At 47.9% G+C, this 19,733-nt stretch overlaps 1 protein-coding gene across 3 annotated transcripts in view; it reads right to left on the bottom strand.

Annotated features, from left to right (window-relative positions):
* Positions 1-18,891, bottom strand: part of BCOR (BCL6 corepressor) — a 32,619-nt gene extending 13,728 nt beyond the window's left edge. Inside the window, exons 1-6 of one of the 3 annotated variants that reach the window (XM_075263963.1) lie at positions 18,562-18,891; positions 9,656-9,787; positions 7,662-7,737; positions 4,207-6,933; positions 3,774-3,827; positions 1,601-1,769 (exon numbers count right to left, since the gene is read on the bottom strand). In XM_075263963.1, coding sequence (XP_075120064.1) covers positions 1,601-1,769; positions 3,774-3,827; positions 4,207-6,933; positions 7,662-7,737; positions 9,656-9,741 — 3,112 coding nt within the window. In that variant the 5' untranslated portion in view covers positions 9,742-9,787; positions 18,562-18,891. Of the gene's footprint in view, positions 1-1,600; positions 1,770-3,773; positions 3,828-4,206; positions 6,934-7,661; positions 7,738-9,655; positions 9,788-10,039; positions 10,104-18,561 lie in introns of those variants that run through there. The other 2 variants (XM_075263964.1, XM_075263965.1) reach the window with 2 other exon arrangements.
* Positions 18,892-19,733: the final 842 nt, after the last annotated feature.

Raw genomic sequence — 19,733 nt, 5'->3', positions numbered from 1 at the left:
ACGAAGCCCTGCGATCCAGACTTGAGTGGCAATTAACACAGATGGAGTTCCAATACCCATTAACCAGACATTGTACAGTAACCCTAACCCCTATTGTGTCACTAATGTGATGTGCAGCATTAAGAGACAGAGGAAATTGTGCAGACATGGTGCAGCAATAGGGATTATATTCAAGTTTAGATCTATGTTTAAGACGTTTTCTAGATACATAACTGAAGTCCTCATACACACATGCTGCCTGCCATGTCTCCGTTACATATCTACAGAATAGGGTGTGAGGACAGTCAGGATCACGGTCTAGTGCCTATAAAAGGTCAGCACCACAGGCGCTTGTTAGTGCAGTAGGAAATATACAGGGCCAGAGCGACCATCTTCTGACCGCATTTATTTCTTCCGTATCATTATCGCTCACTGTGGTCATTATGGGACCACACACCCTGCGATCGCAGGCTGTCAGCCAGCATTAGTAACAACATCTGGATCCCGTTCTCATTTTCAGAACTGTGGGATTTTTGTGGTCTTATGGAAACTATGCCACTGTTACAGCTCTCCCGATGTAAACGATTTCCTACAAAGAATTTTTTTGTTCCTTAAAGAGGACCTTTTGTGGTTTGGGGCACAGGCAGCTCTCTGTACTGCTGGAAAGCCAACAGTGCACTGAATTCAGCACACTGTCAGCTTTCCCGAACCTGTGCTCTGGGTAAAGAGCTAGCGGTGTCGGTACCGTAGCTCTTCACAGTCAGAAGGGCGTTTCTGACACTCTGTCAGGAACGTCCTTCTGTACAAGAAGCGCCAATAGCGCTGTACTGTGTGAGCGGGGAGGAACGCCCCCTCCCTCTGCTCACAGTGCTCATCCATAGACGAGTATTATCATGAGGGGAGGAGGCGTTCCTCCCCGGTCTCAGAGCACAGCGCTATTGGCGCTGCTTGTACAGAAGGACGTTCCTGACAGACTGTCAGAAACGCCCTTCTGACTGTGAAGAGCTACGGTACCAGGACCACTAGCTCTTCTCCCGGGGCACAGATCGGGAAAGCCGACAGAATTCAGCGCACTGTCGGCTTTCCAGCAGTATATAGACCTGCCTGTGCCCCAAACCATGAAAGGGTCCTTTTTAATCTTTTAATGGTAGCAGACTCCAGACCGAATATAGCAGCAGCCGAAGTCTTGATCATTTTAGGTAACTGCAGACTATAGCTGAGCTTTGTCTCTTCACCAAATAGATTTATATTCCAATCCACGTTATACCGCCATAAACACTAGAGATTTATCTATAAACCAACTTCCAGCGTTTACAGTAAGCTCACAAACAGCAGGACAAAGCTAACCAGAGTGGATTATATGAGGCTTTGGTGAACACTACTAAGGTCTTAAAGAAAAACCGCAAGACACTGACGTCTGGCTACTGGCACGATGCCCATACTCTCGATATCACCTAATCCTTTTGCTCTAGTATCTTTATTGTACCAGTGCCTGGAAAATGTCGAAGCTAATGAAACACACGCTGCATTTCAGACTAGCGCCTAATATCTCAATGGCCTCAGACTATGGTTTGAGACCTTGAAGACAGTTTACTGACCAGATCCCATCTAATTTCCTCACCTTCACTTTGGCTGATGACAGAATCCCCCAAGGCTGAGTCTGTTGGTTTAATATGTTCTGTGGAAAGCTTCATGTCGGACTTACTAGGCTTGCAAGTCTCCAAGTCTTTGGTAGGAGTGTGGTCTTCCCGCTCTTTCATTTCAAGTTCCGAGAAGCGCATCATAGCACGCTAAAAAGAAAGGCGTAGTGAACAAAACATTCAGCTACAATACATGTTTAATAACAAGAACAACCCCAAGTATATACTGATATACAAAAACGAACAAATCTGCAAAAGTGAACCAGCACGGCCAAGATTTCATTTTTACAGAAACCAAATGATGAAGGATAAAAGACTGATGTGTTAAAGTTCAGTTCTTACAAAGATATATGCAACTTTTCATGAAATGCAAGACAACTTTCTGCCGTTTTTTACGTGACCCTTATAGACCATTATTACAAGACGCAGCTGAAATGATATCGTAGAATTCTGGAATATAGGAAAGCTGGATGACAAACTCTGTGGAAGACGTGACGGACGCCATAAGGCTTGTAACCAATCTTTCCCAGAAGACACATCTACTTGTGATTTTTCATAGATTTTTTAATATTAATGTTTGTGTATTAATGAGTTACAGAAAAGTCTATTTGAAGAGTTGGGCCTAAGGTAGTCTCCTTTAAAAAAAGGACAGCGGTTATGAATTTGTGATGTGACTCCTGACATTGGAGAATTAATACTGCAGTCAGTTCCAATGCTCTGCCCGGTCATTCTCTGGAAATTATTCATGAAAAGCACACTTCTGCCCTTCTCACTTCACGCTGCCAGCCGCTCCGAAAGAAGGAGGGGCTCAACTTTAACTGTTTGCAGGCACAATGGAGCAAGGAAGCAGGAATACTAGCCATCAGAGAAAATAGTTGGAGTTCCAAGAACTGCAGATGTTCAATATTAGCCTACGTAAGGGTCATGAACGTATTTTATCTGGATTGTGCGACTTTTATATGTAAAATAAATGAATTATACAAAGAAATCTGGGAGATCGTAGATAACATGTTTATCTCCCTATTACAGAGGTAAAGCAGTCACTAGCTCCAAGGTCAGGAGGCCACAGCGGGGCAGGTCAGCGTTAAAATGGAGAACTTACTCCATATTCATAAAAGCTGTTTATTACATTTTAGGGCGGGTTCACAACTGCGTCCGGTCTCCACTTTCGTGTTTCCGTCTATTGCCGAAAGAAACTGGACAGGAGACGGAAACCCAGCGGTCAGTTTTTTTTTTAACTGGACACAAAGTCAGACATGCAGGACTTTGTGTCTGGTTAAAAGAAAAACGGTTTTGCCGCGGAGACGCACAAGACGCTCAGGGGCGGTCACTTTGCAAACCTGTTTAAGTGAATGGGTTTGAAAACTGACCGACGTGTTTCTGTCTCCAGTCCAGTTTCTCTCAGCAGAAGAGGGAAACCCGAAAGTGGAGACCGGGTGCAGGCGTGAACCTGCCCTTATATGCTTTTTTTTTGCATTCCCAATGTGTTGTCAGAAGGATTTCATAGCAGAAAGTTGTCATGAATGGCCTTGTGCTACATATAACTATATACAAAAATGTCTCATGCACTGAAACGGTTGAGGCACTTTTACACGTATATATCATATTGTATGATTTTTTTTAAAAAAAGCGATCATTACAGTTAAGGAGGGCATGTTTAACAGAGCGCTATTAACACAGCTTGCATTGCTCAGAAAGCCGACGACAGCGTCACTTCTACTTGAGGCCTACTTGCGTCCTTGCATGTACATCCATAAATTAAGAAGACATTATGAACACCACAAGTCTTCATGACACGCTGACCTCTTTTGTACAAGACACAACTTTATAGAGCGGCTCTTTAAAATGCACAAGCATGCCTAAATACACAAGCGACATCGATCGTACAACAGAACGGTGAATTAAACAAATGCGTCTGTCGTTCTTCCTCCTAATAATGAGCAAACTCATATTGTTCTAAAGGTTAAGGATGTGGAAATTACAGTAAAAAAAGGAACATGTTTCAGATGCTTTGCTACATGCAAGGTAAACATCAAATTAGCAAACGTACATTTACAGCGGGATGTCAAGACACAAAAACCATGGCCTGTCACATACTTGGAAATGAAGAAAATAATGCAGTAGAGGCTAATAATAAAAACTTTAAGGACTGACCTCACAGTAAGCAGCGGGTGGACTTAAAATACTGTCCTCTTGTATGCCTTCCATCTAAGTAATTAAAATGGGCACTTAATACATTATCTGGATAATCATCCAATACATTTTGACATGAACAATGTTACACTACTGGCTCACATTTACCTATTTGCTACAATAAAATAGCATAACACCATACGTCATACACAACTTTGCTGTGACCTTACTAGTCATTTCATTATAAGAATATCAGTAGAATTATTTAACGTTTCAGTATGTACATTTAGGAAATGTAGTTTATTACCTGCAGATAACAGTGCAGATAAGACGTTATAAGGGTTGGGGTCGTGCATGCACCATGTTACGTGTTTCTCTACCTCACGGATGTCCAGTGACAAGAACACTGCTTAATATACTATACAAGGAGATAGAATTTTTTTCAGAAGCTCACCTGTAAGGCCCTCTGCTCGCGACTTAGTTGGCTTGAGTCGGCATATAACTCAGTTGTCATGCACTTAAACCGGTCGCCCACGTAGCCAGCAGAGTTTGCTATCCTTTTAGTTAATTTGGAAGATTTGGTTTTCACAAGTTCATCTGAACTGTCTCTCATTATCGCCTCTGCTGTTTCGGTGTCAGAGTGCCCATTTGCTATAACAAAGGACTGTGTTTTTTCCTGCGGTTGACTAAAAAATCCAGCTGGCGAATCTTGGTTCTGACTCGGAATCAGGAACTGAGCGCCCAACTCGGTAGAAGCCGCCTCCATGGATTGGTTAACGGGTAAGGTTTCCTCTCTGGCTTGGAAAATGGGTGAATTCTGAGAAGGTTTAGGAATGTGAAATGAATCATGAAAATCATTCTTTCTTGGATTCTCTTCTCTAGATACTATAAACTCCCTGTTTGGTGTCCCCTGTTCTGGTTTCTGAAGATCACTCATGACATGCTTTTCAGGTACAAAACCATTAATGGCGATGTTAGATTCGCATTTTGGATCTCTTTCTCCATTGCAACATGGCATCTCTGTCTTCGGTGGATGTTTGTTGATTACTGTAGAAGGTTGTTGGGGCTTCAAGCTCTTATCTGAGGCAGTTTCCAAATTCAGCTTTGGTGTGGAATCCGATATATCCAACAGTCTCCTCCCAACAGGTTCCTCATATCTCGGCCTTTCATGAGATCTAGACCTCCTCTCCGCCTTGTCGTCTTTACTTATTTCCATTGCCGAAGGTGGTAGCAAGATTGGATGTACCATACCCAGCGTCTCTTGATAGGCCATGTAATCTCTGTTAGTTGGTATGCTGTAAGAAATCCCAGGCTTTGGTGCCATTGGACCAGGAAAAAGACTCGCATTGGGCAACAAAACTGGATGAGGATACACAGGAGCTTTTCCATGTAAATGTAAGTGAGACAATGCAAGGCTCTCAGACACTGAATATGGGATAAAACTGCTTGGATAAGCCAAGGGTGTAGTACAGAAGGAGTCACTCTGAGGCAAGAACATAGGTGCAGCGGGCAGCCCACTCTCACTCACTTTAATGGTCGATTCCATTATAGAAGGTTTTGCTACTTTGCTGCTCTTACTAAGTGAACTAGCAGGTGGAAGTTGTTGTTGCATAGCAGACTTACTACTGTCTTCAGGAGTTTTACTTTCCCCATTGGCATTTGGCGCAGGCGAAGCAGATGCCGGACGACCTGCACTAGAGACGCATCCAGAACTGCTTGTAATGACTACTTCAGAGCTTCCCATGCGGGGACAAGAAGAACTCCTTTGCTGTGGCATAACCCTCTCCAATGCTTTGTTTTTAAGAGGCATAATGATTCCATTCATGTCCTCCGTCCCGGTCATACCAGGGACTACCCATGATGAAGGAGCAGTACTGATTATTTCAGGTCTGAAGATGGCACTAACACCAGCAGAAGGAGATATGGCTTCTTTCTGAATGTCCCTGGTGCACATTCCCATGGCATTTCCAGATCGCCCTGAAAGCAACATTGCTGACATTTCAGCATCACTAAGCTTGGATGACAAATCGAGTGGTTTTTCGGCCCCTTCTTTGTGAGGTGTTTGTTTTTCCAACAAGCTGGGGGACTTGTCATCCTTTCTTTCTTTTGTATACCTTTTTGAAGGTGCTTGCATCTGTGCATTTTCTCCTTCAAGGAGTTTGCTAGTTTTAGTGCTAGATGGCCTTAAAGGTGTGAGGTCACTGATTATACTAGTGTGTGGTTTTGTGTGAACAACAGATGTAGGCGGTGTGGAGATTTTAACAAATGACTGATAATCAGAGTATCCGTCTCCAACTGGTTGAGTGGAGTGATGAAGCCTTGGAGAAGGTCTTTGAGAAGGCGCCAACAACAGAGAGGCCTCGGGTGACATACTGGTAGCCATAGACTTTGGGCATGGAACCCTAGGCTGCTTGTTGGTTTGCAGATGAGAATAAGCATGGGGATCAACAGTGGACCCTGGATTAATCCCCATCTTCCATGGTAAGCTCTTTTCTAAACAATGAACAGTAGTAGGTATGGTTGGAGCCGCTGATGGTGCAGGGATCCTCATTGGTGGTGCCAGGGTTGTTGGAATGTGGGATGTTACATAAGGGGAAGGTGGAAGGTATACAAAGCGTTCACCAGTTGGGCAAACCGGTGAGTAGGTCAAATGTTGTGGCAAGCTGTAAGCCGACTGCTGAGGTAGAAACGCCTTATACATGTTTATAGAATACTTATTTGGTGAATCAATGAATGGATACATAGCTGGCGAGGCACTGTCCATATAGGAGTGCACCCAAGGAATCCTTAAATAATTAGCACCATTCACTCCAAGTGGACTCTGTTTGTCATTTACTGTTCTGTCCATAACCAGTGCTTCACTTGTAGGGACAGGTGTCTTTTGCAGTCCTGGTGGGGTTTTAAACAAGGAGTTAAAACCATTGGGCTGTTTTCCAGTCATCTGAGCAGTGTCCATTGTTTCAGCAGCATTTGGCTTGAACTGAAGTTCACCATTTCGGTCAGGTGCATATCCAAGCCCTGGGATTGAATTGGATGGTTCTCTAACTTTTTCTGTTCCAAGGCCACATAGACTAGAGTAGACCATCCCTCCTGGAACTCTTAAACCTTCCTGCATTAGACCTGTACGATCCATGCCAAGAGCTGTAAGGCTGTCCATTCTATGTACAGCTGCTGCATCCACCTGTCCAAAAAAAACATATATAAAAAAATTCAATATTATTAATAAAGGGAGTCTAAGACTACATGATACATAGTTGTAAATCTAAAATTTATACAAAGCAAGTCACAAAAGAGGATCAAAGTGCTTGTTCGTATACTGATTTGGGTGTGACCGTGAACAAATATCACCCTTGTTTTCTGTTCTTCATTTGCATTCGACATCACTGACCTAGATATACGCAGTGTGCAGAGAATGATAACCTCCGGCGGTAGCTGCCTTTTAACTAAACCAACTCAATTAAATATATGGCTAATGCCAGGTTCTTACTGTGACTCCAAAGAGAACAGAATGCCCTACAAAGAGCAACTTGTCACTATACACCCACCCGGTCATGTCTACAAAGAACCAAAATGTGCCAAGGTCCAAATTCTAAAGGATGCGGCTAGTTTATCCTCAATGGACTAACTGGTCATTACTTTAAATTCACTCAAAGTGACGGTAAACTTGTAAAATACAATATAAAGGTAGAAATAATTGTAAGACTTGGCAACACGGACAGTGAAAAATCTTCAATGTGTGTTTTCTTACTTCTAAACTCTTGGTTTCTCCCTTGACTATCTGTCCCCATTATAATACCATTCATTATATAACCTGCCTGCACAAAAAACAAACAGCCACTAAATAATGCACAGAAACATCAAGTGTGAACTTGGCATAGAAATGAATGATCATTTAGTAAGCAGTCTTACCAAGGTGTGACCGAGATGATCCTCTCTCAGCTCAAGCCTGGCTTTCTGAATGTCACCGTCATTGATAAGAATTTTCCTGGGAAGAGATTAAGACAATTAATGGGTTATGGGTGACTTATAGGCTAATACCTTCCTTACCTCAAACTGGGATAACAAATCTAATCTTGTTACTTTATGGTGTGTTATATATTTACATTTTGATTTTCGGAAGATGTCAGATTTGCGCATTTTTTTTTACAGTGTTTTGATATGTGGGACATTAGAATTATGATAGTTTTTTTTTTTATTAAAATGTATTTCAGGACCATCATTATTATTATGTAATGTTATGTTGACAGAAATCCGAGGATCTGGAACTACATTTATACATTCTCTCATTTCAGACATATATGTCACCTAAATGAATAAAACTTCCTATAAGGCCCATATAATAGATGATCTACCACTAGCAGCCATTGTAACTGGAGTTTAGCTTTCTCCTCACGATCTTTGTAAATTATGTAGTTCCACGTGTTGCCTGCAGGTGTCGCTATTGCCGCCTGCGAAGCAGCCGAAGCTAAACCGTAATAGCAACTGTAGGATTATAAAGGGGATCGTATCTCCAAAAAGGATACATGCTAAGACTATGGGGTCGGGGTGGAGTCTCTATATACACTGCGCTCCTCACTGCTATTAGAGGTCGGTTTATTTCTTCTGTTCTGTTCTCCATAGCAGGATTAGAGAGATCTTAATATTACTTATAACTAGTATCACATCGTGTTCTCTACATCGGGCTGGAGGATCGGTGGCTTTAGATCGGGGAGGGAAGGATCGGTAGATAACTTATTGACTATTACTAGATCGTGTTCTGGACATGGGCAGGAAGAATCGGTGACTCTATACATGGCAGTGGTCGCCAGATTACTTATAGACTAGTATTATACTTTGGCAGTAAAGATCTGGTCTTCACATCGGGTGCTGGGTGGATTACTTGTAGATTATTAGTCATGGTGGATTACCTATATTCTATTACTAGTCATAGGTTGCTGGGTGAATTACTTGTATGTTATTATCCATCAGGGTATTGGGGGGATTATTTGTTAGTTATGGGGTGCTGGCAGATTGCCTGTATACTATTATTGGGAGGATTACTCGTTAGTTATGGGGTGCTGGCTGGATTACTTGTATATTATTATTGAGTGGATTACTTGTTAGTTATCTGGTTGGATTACTTGTTAGTTATGGGGGGCTGGTGGATTACCTGTACATTCTTATCTATTGGGGTGCTGGCCGGATTACTGGTTAGTTATGGGGTGCTATGTGAATTACTTGCTAGTTATGGGGTGTTATGTGCATTACCTGTACATTCTTATCTATCGGGGTGCTGGACGGATTACTGGTTAGTTATGGGGTGCTATGTGGATTACTGGTTAGTTATGGGGGGCTGGTGGATTACCTGTACATTCTTATCTATCGGGGTGCTGGCCGGATTACTGGAGTTATGGGGTTCTATGTGGATTACTGGTTAGTTATGGGGTTCTATGTGGATTACTGGTTAGTTATGGGGTTCTATGTGGATTACTGGTTAGTTATGGGGTGCTATGTGGATTACTGGTTAGTTATGGGCTGCTATGTGGATTACCTGTACATTATCTATCGGGGTGCTGGCCGGATTACTGGTTAGTTATGGGGTTGTATGTGGATTACTAGTTAGTTATGGGGTGCTATGTGGATTACTGGTTAGTTACGGGGTGCTACGTGGATTACTTGCTAGTTATTACCTGTATATTATTATATATCCCAGGGTATTGGCCGGATTACTGGTTAGTTATGGGGTGCTATGTGGATTACTGGTTAGTTATGGGGGGCTGGTGGATTACTGGTTAGTTACGGGGTGCTATGTGCATTACTAGAGGTCTGACTTCCAGGAGCCGCCGTCTCGTAGCCGTGTGCGGGCTGCTGATGAATGGAGCCGCTCGGCAGACGCTATAATGTAGATGAATTAGGGCCATTACCTGTCCTCATTGATGCCGCACATGCGGACCCGCTCATTGCTCATCCAGCTATGCACGTTCCCATAGAGGGGGGTGGCGGAAAGCATGTCGCCCCTACAAGTGCAGCCTTCCCCTTGTCGTCAGTGTGTCCCCCTGTGCGGAAACATGAGAAGGCAGAGAGAAGGTGGTGAGACGCTGATGGCAGCAGCAGCAGATCGGGGAGCAGTGTGAACAGGCAGCAGCAGTCCCCCGGGTCATTAATAATAGATGCAGGAGTTTGCTCGGGAGGTGGTGGAGGAGGGGATCAGCTTGTGCTAAACGCTCAGGGACATTCCCAGCAATAAAGAGGGTGACGGGGGCTATGCAAATCGAGGTCGTTTATAGGTCAAGGGAAAAGCAACTTACTAGCTGATCTCATTAACCCGCTGCACGCTGGAGCCATTTGTCACCCGCAATCACATTAGAGCAGACTCCAGGCGGCGATCACTCCCGGCCTATAGCAGATAATTGCTGTCATTATCAGGCGGCTGCCGGGACCACACACGAGACATCGCTACAATACACCGCCCGACAAGGGCACCGCTGCGGCTATTAACCCCTTCCTAGCGGCGGCAGAACAATGGCCCCGATGTGTCTGTACACACGTCTATAAATCACAGGCTGCCTGCTCCGCGCACAGGACACGATCGCGCCGCGTCTCTTGATAGATGACATGTCAGCGCGGCGGTGATCGTGCGGCTCCGGCGCGGCTGGGAGGAGATGACACGGCAACGCAGCCCGATCGCGATGTGAGGATAGAAGACATCGCAGCGCTGCCTGCCAAGCACGTCCTGGAGTCTGTGTGGCAGGGGGAGGGGAGGGGGCCGCCTGTCTGCCTAATCCCAAAAGCAGTTGTTCTTCCAGATCAAGACAGGCGCGCACATCACCGGGGATTAGCGGCCGCGCTAGCGAGAAATCCCGGCTACAGCGCCGAGCACACTATCTACAGCCGCGTATTATAGAGCCATGGCCTCCGCACACGTGTCTGTGTATGGCCGGCAGCGGGAGGGGGCGCCGAGGGCACATAAATCAGCTCTGATCCGGCCTGAGCATTAGCAGGCGAGAGGTGACGGCTCTGATATCCTGCCAGCGAGCCCGCACTGACCCGGCCAGCAGCCGCAGGCAGCCCGGGGGTTTACTAGTCATTTCCTGAGGAGTGTGGCCGACATTTACTGCCCCCATGTCATAGTAACCCCAGGAACAACCGCCTCATGTGCACTGAACCTTATATGTATTATACAAAGTCAGCCTTATTCCGGGACGGAGAGGATACAGCGAGCGATGTTAGCGCCTTCTTCTGCTATATACATTATATATACCATACTACACCCAGAAATACCCGCACACCCGGGGCCACATCAGGGGTTGTTCCCTAATTCTGTACATTAACATGATGGGACTTCCCTGTGAGGCCGCATATATAGGAGCGATGTAACGCGTCTATTCTATTGTACTGCGCTGGATATTAGTACATGAGCACCGCAGCCGTATCATCTATCTATATATACTGTATATGTGTGGATAGACAGATAGATAGAGAAAGATAGATAGATAGATAGATAGATAGCAGATAGATAGATAGAATAGAATCTAGATGGCGGCACATATAGGGGCGATGTAACGCGTGTATTCTATTGTACATATACGGGGACTGCGCTGCGTGATATTACTACATGAGTACCGCAGCCGTATCATCTATCTATATATACTGTATATGTGTGGATAGATAGATAGATAGATAGATAGATAGATAGATAGATAGATAGATAGATAGATAGATAGATAAATGGCCGCACATATAGAGGCGATGTAACGCATGTATTCTATTATACATATACGGGAACTGCGCTGGGTGATATTACTACATTAGTACCGCAGCCGTATCATCTGTATATGTGTGTGTGTATATATATATGTGTGTGTGTGTGTATATATATATATATATATATACACACACACACACAGTGTATATGGTTATACAGTGTACGTATATATATGAGCGACGTCACGCGTGTATTCTATTGTACATAATACGGCTGCGCTCGATGATATTAGTACATGAGCTCCGCAGCAGCAGTATCATCTATCTATATCTACGTGTGTGTATATAATATATATCCGCAGCTCTCTAGCCGTGACTATTGTGCGGAGCAGCAGAGGTGTGAGCCCGGGGGTGACGTGCGGGGAGTCGCGGGAGGAAAGTGTCAGGAACAAGCTGCGTTTTATTAACAGGATTATCGCGGCGCATGATTTATTCCAGGGCTGGAGTGTAATTGCTCCGGGGGGAGGGCGCGCTGCTAAATGCCGGGTTAATAAGTAAGAGGAGGGGGCGGCGGTGCGCACCAATATCACTGATGGCAGACGTGGCGCTCGGCTCTTTATAGCAGCTGCTCCCCGGAGACATCGCCGGGCGCCGATCAATAACGCAGCATTCAGCGCTTCTAGAGGTCCCGGAGCAGGACGTACAGCTGCAGCCGGCACAGGGGCAGGAGATCAGCATTCAGCCCGGGGGCGATCACAAAGGACAGGGGGCAGTAACATTCCAGGCAACAAGCGCTCCATTTACACCCGGCCCGGGGTGCCTGCAGCCTGTGTGTGGGTGCGATCCCAGCCCATGACATAATGCCGGAGCGCGGTCATAGAGCACGATCATTCATGGGCCATGGGGGCTTGGAATGGGGTACACGCAGAAAAATAGGAATATATCAACTCATTATTAGTCAAAATGTACCAATCCTGAAAAACAGTACGGTCAGCTCAATAAACAAAGTTGTATCCACACAGTGTTCCGATCTATAGCGCACACGTACTTCTATTCACGGACATAAAAATTGGGCACACGGGTGTATTGGGCGAGGGTCACCTAACATAGCAGACCGCAACACACTGGTGTGCATGTTGTGACAAATCTGTCCTTATGTTTGTGATTTCAGGTGTAAAACCGAATAAAGTCAGAACCGGCAAAAAAAACCACGCGATTTGTGGTATTTATTGCCACAGCAGTTTGCGGAGGAACAAAATGCAGAATGTCAGAGTTATTGTCATGTGCCCAGCCTAAGATTTCTGATTTATTTGGGGGGGGGGGGGGGGTTTGACTACTTCTATACAAACCCCCCCAAAGAAAAAAAATATTGCTGCGTCCCATCAGCCTCCTCCGCTAGCAGCCTCCTCCATAGGGTTAGGAGCCTATAGCTCTTACTATAGACGATCGTCCTGTCTATGGCCCGTCTGTTGTGTTACTGAAAATACTCTGTGCGGCTGGAGGTGTTCTTTAGCGCTTATTCACACAACAGACTTCCACGGCTGTGTGCTAGCTGATATATATATATAATGGGCAGCACATAGCACCATAGAAAATAATGGATCCATTCACAAGACGGTCAGGTACAGGAGATATATATCGGCCCGTTTATAAACTCAAGTCTGATCCGTGAAATTGGATTACCCTCCGATTGCACATCGGCCGTGAAAAACGTACCATTTCACAGCCGTATACACGGCCCTGTCGTATGAATAAGCTCCATGTTGGAGATCCCATTAGGAACCTCTTTCACCGATGCTGTCACAAATCACAGGAAAATGAAAGGAATTATGTAAATGTGACCCTAGCCCTAAGGAAATATTGTTTATTGCCGGGTTTGTTCCTACATTTATCGGGGCCGTGTGAATGAGGCCTATATATATTCCTCTATATAGCTGTGTGTTATTATTAATGAGCGCTGTAATCCGTTGGATCCGTCTCGTCGGCCAGGACCAGTGGGGCATACACATGGCGCACACAGCGCTCCTGCTTTCCCCCTGCTGTGCCGAGACGCGATCCGAGAATTAAACAGGCTCCTATTATTATTTTACAGTCTCCGATGCAGACAGCCTCCTCTGTGACTCTCCTCGCAGCTGTAGGCGAGCTGGAGCGCTCACTTTACCCTTTATGTTCCGGAACTGAGCGCAGCTACTCGGAGGGCTGCCTGTATAATGCGAGGAGTGCGCAGAATAGGCGACCTGCACGCGATCTGATTGATACAAGAACATCGCCAGAGAGCTCTGATGGAAGCCTCTTCTAACCTCCATAGTTACCCCGCCACTTTGAGCTGGGCCTTGTAGTCCCACCCCAGCAGCAGTAAGAGTTAATGGCTGGAGGGCACATGACAGCAGACAGCTCTCTCCAGTGCTAGGCGCAGTGTAGGGGGAAACAGCTGCTTCCACACAATGATCGCATTTCTTACGAGCCCCGTGCACTTGAGCCAAACTATGCGGTGACTTGCTCCAGCAGGTTTAGTGTTTATGTGTCTCACTACATCACGCAGCCCGATAGGACACGGAACGCTAAGCTCTGCCAGAAACGCAACATTTCACCGCTACAACATAAAAGCGGCGCCGCGCTCCCAGCCTGACTGCTCCGTGGAAATTGGCTCGTCATCTATTAGAGGAGGCCGGCGCGGTAGATCGCTCATTACGTAGCTGTGCGCACAGGCCTCAGGTACCGCAGCGTATAATGAACTCCAGAAGGGCTGCGATCTTCCTGCGCCCTGACACATGTTCCTGGAAGTCATCATTACCGCACAATGCTGCAGACAGCCAGGCGCTTACCATCTATAAGGGAGAGGTTAGCAGACAGAAAAACATCCTGCAAACTTGCGGCATCTTCTCATGTGCATTACAAAGGGCTCCCAATGACATCATGCAGTACCGCACTATGTGAACTGGGGACAGGGCATAGAATTGGATGAATACTAGAGTTGTCTACGGGAATGTCACCTCTTGTTCACACGCAGCAGTTTGGGGTTATAGATTGACGATCTCTTCTGGATGCAATCCCAGTTTTGTGTCACATTTACATGCGCCGTGTTCACATTAGAGGAGGAACATCAATAATTGTGTAAATGATACATTTGCTGTAATTGCGGCAATTTTGAAGAGGAAACATTAGCGCAGATGTTACTGAAAGCTTCGGGGATTGTGGTAGAGATGGCGGGAGTACTATCGCAGTATTACCCACGTAATAGTAATAGCAGAGCGGACACGATGGTGTCTGAGGTAAATGTGGGCCATTTATAGCGTGGCCACAACTGTTCTTGCCCTGCGTGTGGCAGATGTGCCCGGAGCCGGCTGAACTTGGCGCTAGTCGGCTCCGGACATGAGTAGATACGATATGGTGAGGTGTGTGACGAGTCCCGGGAGCCGAGTGTCAGACATCGCGGCTGTTATTTCCCGGAGCAGCACAAGCCTTTTATTATTCGTATTAATCACGCAGAACGCTCGCAGCTGTCCCTGCAGGCTCGTACCGGGGAGAAGCCGCGCTCTACTCGCGCTGCCGGGGGCTCCTTCATGCCTCGCTCCACAGCTTTCCCGCACTTTCTGGCCTCACGCCAGCTGCCCTGGTCACGCACTATGGTCACAAGTATCATCTTGGACACTTCGCGTCCTGTCTATTACTGCCAAGCGCTGAATAGGTGTCACTGGCAAACAGTGCCGGCTTGTAGAGACAGGGAAGTCCGGTCCCATCACAAGGAGGTGCGCCACATGTCCGGTCTCCTCACTAGGAGATGCGCCACATGTCCGGTCACCTCACATAGGAGATGCGCCACATGTCCGGTCACCTCACATAGGAGATGCGCCACATGTCCGGTCACCTCACATAGGAGATGCGCCACATGTCCGGTCACCTCACATAGGAGATGCGCCACATGTCCGGTCACCTCACATAGGAGATGCGCCACATGTCCGGTCACCTCACATAGGAGATGCGCCACATGTCCGGTCACCTCACATAGGAGATGCGCCACATGTCCGGTCACCTCACATAGGAGATGCGCCACATGTCCGGTCACCTCACATAGGAGATGCGCCACATGTCCGGTCACCTCACTAAATGACATGTCCGGTCACCTCACTAGGAGATGTGCGACATGTCCGGTCACCTCACATAGGAGATGCGCCACATGTCCGGTCACCTCACATAGGAGATGCGCCAAATGTCCGGTCACCTCAAATAAGAGATGCGCCACATGTCCGGTCACCTCACATAGGAGATGCGCCACATGTCCGGTGAACTTACATAGGAGATGCGCCATATGTACGGTCACCTCACTAGGAGATGTGCAAAATGTGCGGTCACCTCACTAAATGACATGTCCGGTCACCTCATTAGGAGATGTGCGACATGTCCGGTCACCTCACAGGCTCGGACTACACGCTCGGTTCTAGCCGAGGACATTGTACCCGCTGTGGCCCATATAACCTCGGAGAAGTCTGCCAAACTCAATTTATCGCTGTCTGTGACGTTATTTTCCTCCGGCCCTGAGCATATAAATCACGTACGTGTGAGGAGAAGGCGCCGCCGTCCCTCCGCCATACTAATGCCACTACACGAGGCCACGGAGAGAGAAGCGGCGCCTAACTCGGAGTGCTAACCCCGAGCAGACAAAGAAGTGGTAATAATACCCCATGACGTTACTAAAGGGCACGGAGCTCCTTGGAGAGCCGCAATAAATGCCCGCTGGTGCCAGCCCGGTATGTGGGATTCCAGCCCAAGCCGGCGGTAATTGACAAGTGCCTGAGTGAACTCGTGTCTTTGTATGAGCGCCCCCTCCCCTCGGGCTGACTAATTATCGTGAATCCCTATCCGAGTGATCAGTGTTTGTTTAGTGCTGGGCCGCTTCCTGCATGTGAATGGGAGGAGGGAGGGGGCTGAAGGTGCCGTTCACACACACGCACATCGATGTGGAAAGTGGCACGATGTGGAAGAGCCTGCTCCGTGCGCCATGGAAATCTCACCCCATAGCAAAGTCACAAGTATTACTGTGACTTATTAACACCAGGCGTTAGTGACAGAAACAGCGCTACTTGTCCGGCATCTCCGTGTGCGGTACCTGGCAGACTGGTGTGCTGCGAAAGGGTTAAGTGCGCAGTGAGACGCGTAACGCACGGCTGGAGCCCTCTAGCTGCGCATTATAGCTGTCACTTCGCAGCCCGCAGTGCTTTATTGCGCTTATGAAATGGCCCATCTCGCCTAATTGCTTCCATATTCATATCTTCAGTGAGACGGCTCGTCCTGCTCCCGGGCCGGGGGACGTGCTGTTCACGACTCGTAGCTAACGCAGCGCACTGTTCCGGGAAATGGCAAGACTGCGGGCGCAAAAGGGGACTTTCCTGTCAGCCCGAGCCCCGCACTACGTGCTGTCATGTCACCATATAACCTAATGAGCGCCAGTATAAAGAAGGTCACATCAAGCCCATCTTAAGAGGCGGCCATAAAACGGAGCAATTAGTGTTTTACAATCGCCGCGGCTCCGTGCGGCAGCTCTAATTACATGACATAAGCCGGAGTCTGGCGCTGCGCGGAGGGAGCGCTACGTCTGCTGACGCCTGGCTACAGACACATTTTATTTACTTTCCAAACAAAAACCTGGAGATATTTCTGGACAGGGTGTCAAGTCAGAACTCGCGTCATGTGCTCTCCGGTCCAGTGACTGCTTTGACTTCAGGAGTTCAAAAGTGCAACTCACACAACAAACACGATCATCCAGTCGGAAAAAATGCCGAAGCCGCACCGCGGCGGGGCCCTCATTAACCCCAGGGTGACGGGGCGGCAGCGATAACCCGGCCGTGCCCCCAGAGCTTCGTGACGGAAGAGAAATCAGCAGCGAGAAGGCGGCTGAACAAACAAGAGGCTGCCAGGAGTCCTGAGGTGATCGCAGGAGAGCGAGACTTAACTCCTTCTAATCCCCGACACATCCTGCTCCTCCGGCTGCTCCCCCACCACAGGCCATTAATAAAGCGGGAGCAGACACTTAACCCCTCATTAGCCGCGCTTAACTATTGACTGCCGGGGCCGACACCCCCACAAGTAGAAAGTCTTCCATTACTCCTTGTTAATAATTCAGCTCGGCGGATGTTCTGGCTCGTATCCTGCCGCACACAAGATTAATGATGTACTGCTGCAATCAGCGGCGCTGCGGGAGGCTGTGCCGGTGATCGGGGTGTCACACCGCCCCCCGGCCCGCTGTCCTCACACATCATCCTGACCGAAACTGTCACCGGGAATCAATAGAGTCAATGACAGGCACAGTCACCGGCCAAACTTGGCGTGCGCAAGTCCCTATAGCCACCGGAGTCACAATGACCACTTGGCCACTACTAGACAAAGCCAAGACACGAGCAGCTGCGGCGCTAAACAAGGGCAAGCGCAAGCCATCAGCTCCCCGCCACCTACATACAGTATAATAGACATACAAGTTGTAGCGCACATTATAGCATTAGCGGAGGTTACATAGTAATATACAGCTTTGGATCGCAGTACGATGCCCCGCATGCAGTACATTCATTTCATGCGCTCGGGACACAGGATGCGCCATCCTGGGACTTTCCCCGAAATTACCCGCACCCCACACACGACATCGCATATGATGGTGATCAGTGACACGCTGCAACCTGCACCTAATGCACACCGCCGGGAGAGCGCATTGTAATCCACGATCGATAAATCCACATCGCTGCCGCTAGATAAGAATCGTTGCGATATACAAGAGCAGCCATCAAAGACAACTTCCCAAAGACACAATTCTTAAGATGCGATCAATGCTTCACCCTCGCTAAAGTGTGACAGAAGTGCCGATAACCCCTATCACACCCCGATACGTGAAGCGGACTGCTAAAGCGATCCTCTCCGTGCAGTACAGCGGAGATCGCACAGACACAACTATACAGACTTGTAGCCCGATCCACGGACACTTGATGACACACAGACAGTCCAGCACAATGGTGACCACTAACTACCTGCTACATCCCAGACAAGTCCGATCACCAACTCCCGTCACATCGCTAGAGCCTGACTACAGCCCCGGTTATCAGACCACAGCCGATCCGACAAGCCGTCCTTTCCATCTTACCTGCGGTGCCGGGGTTAGTTGGTTGTCCTTAGCGAAGCTTTAGGCAGCAGAGGTCTGTGTCCGGCACTGATCCTCCTTGTAATTCCCGGTGTTAATAAGGCAGTCCAGCCGCAGCATCATTCCATATAAATGTATAGATACATAGGTATATATAGATCCCGCACTGGTGTGTCAGCTCCTTCCCTCCGTAGTAATAAATAGCCGCAGACAGAGCGCCGATCTCCGCGCTGCTCTCTCCAGACGCGCAGCGGACGTACTAAAGTTTATTATTGTTATTTGCAGGCTGGTGCGCACAGCGGAGCCGACGAGAATGATACGTCCCTCCCCGGGAGAAGGAGGAGGAGGAGGCGCTGGCTGCCTGGCTGGGTGGGGGGTGGGTTAGCGAGGTCAATCTCCGAAGCCCCCAGGAAAGAAGAAAGATGAGCGGTGGGAGGCGGCAGCAGGAGCCGCGCCAACCCCCTCCCCCTCCTGCTTCCTCCCTCTCCTCCCCCGGTGTTAGCTGGGGGAGCGACGGCGGCTGTGGTGCTGGGAAAGTGGATCGCTGAGGGAAAGCCCGGCGCAGGAGCCGCACTGAGGGCGCACGACGTGTAATGTCCGATAATAATGCGCTCCACGTGCTGATGACAATGTGACACCGCCGCCGCCGCCTGACAACCTCCGTGCCCGGGCTGTTTATTCTGTCTATAAGACGTGATGTCCCGCTGACACTCCCTAGACAGGCGGCAATTACCTTCCTCCCATCCCCCTCATTCTTCCTGCCTGTCTCCCCATCATGTCCTCATTACACACACGGCGCGGAGGGCTGCGCTAATTCTTTCCATCTCTTCCTCAGTGTAATCTCTCTTCCTGTGTAACGGTCTCTTTCCTCTCTGCTCGTCTCTGCCCGGGATGAGCGCTGTCTCGCTGCTTTATCTCTGTGTGCACATCTCAGGCTCACTTCATGTGGCGCTCCTATCTTCTTATCTGCTGCTGTGCTGGCCCAAACGGCAGCCAGTGGCCCAGGGAAATGGGGTCACCCAGATATAGCAGTCACACCCTGGCTTATCACACGAGGCAGCTTCTATTCTTACAGTCTAGTCATCTATATGGGTGCGCAGCACAGGTGTATTCACACCTGTATACCTGTTATGGCCACCATGCCCCCGGCCATAACTGTGCAGGGTATATGAGGG

This window comes from Leptodactylus fuscus, chromosome 2 (assembly GCF_031893055.1).
Source record: "Leptodactylus fuscus isolate aLepFus1 chromosome 2, aLepFus1.hap2, whole genome shotgun sequence".
Classification (NCBI taxonomy): domain Eukaryota; kingdom Metazoa; phylum Chordata; class Amphibia; order Anura; family Leptodactylidae; genus Leptodactylus; species Leptodactylus fuscus.
The sequence above is the reverse complement of the archived record's forward strand: the minus strand, read 5'-3'. Positions and strand labels throughout refer to the sequence as shown.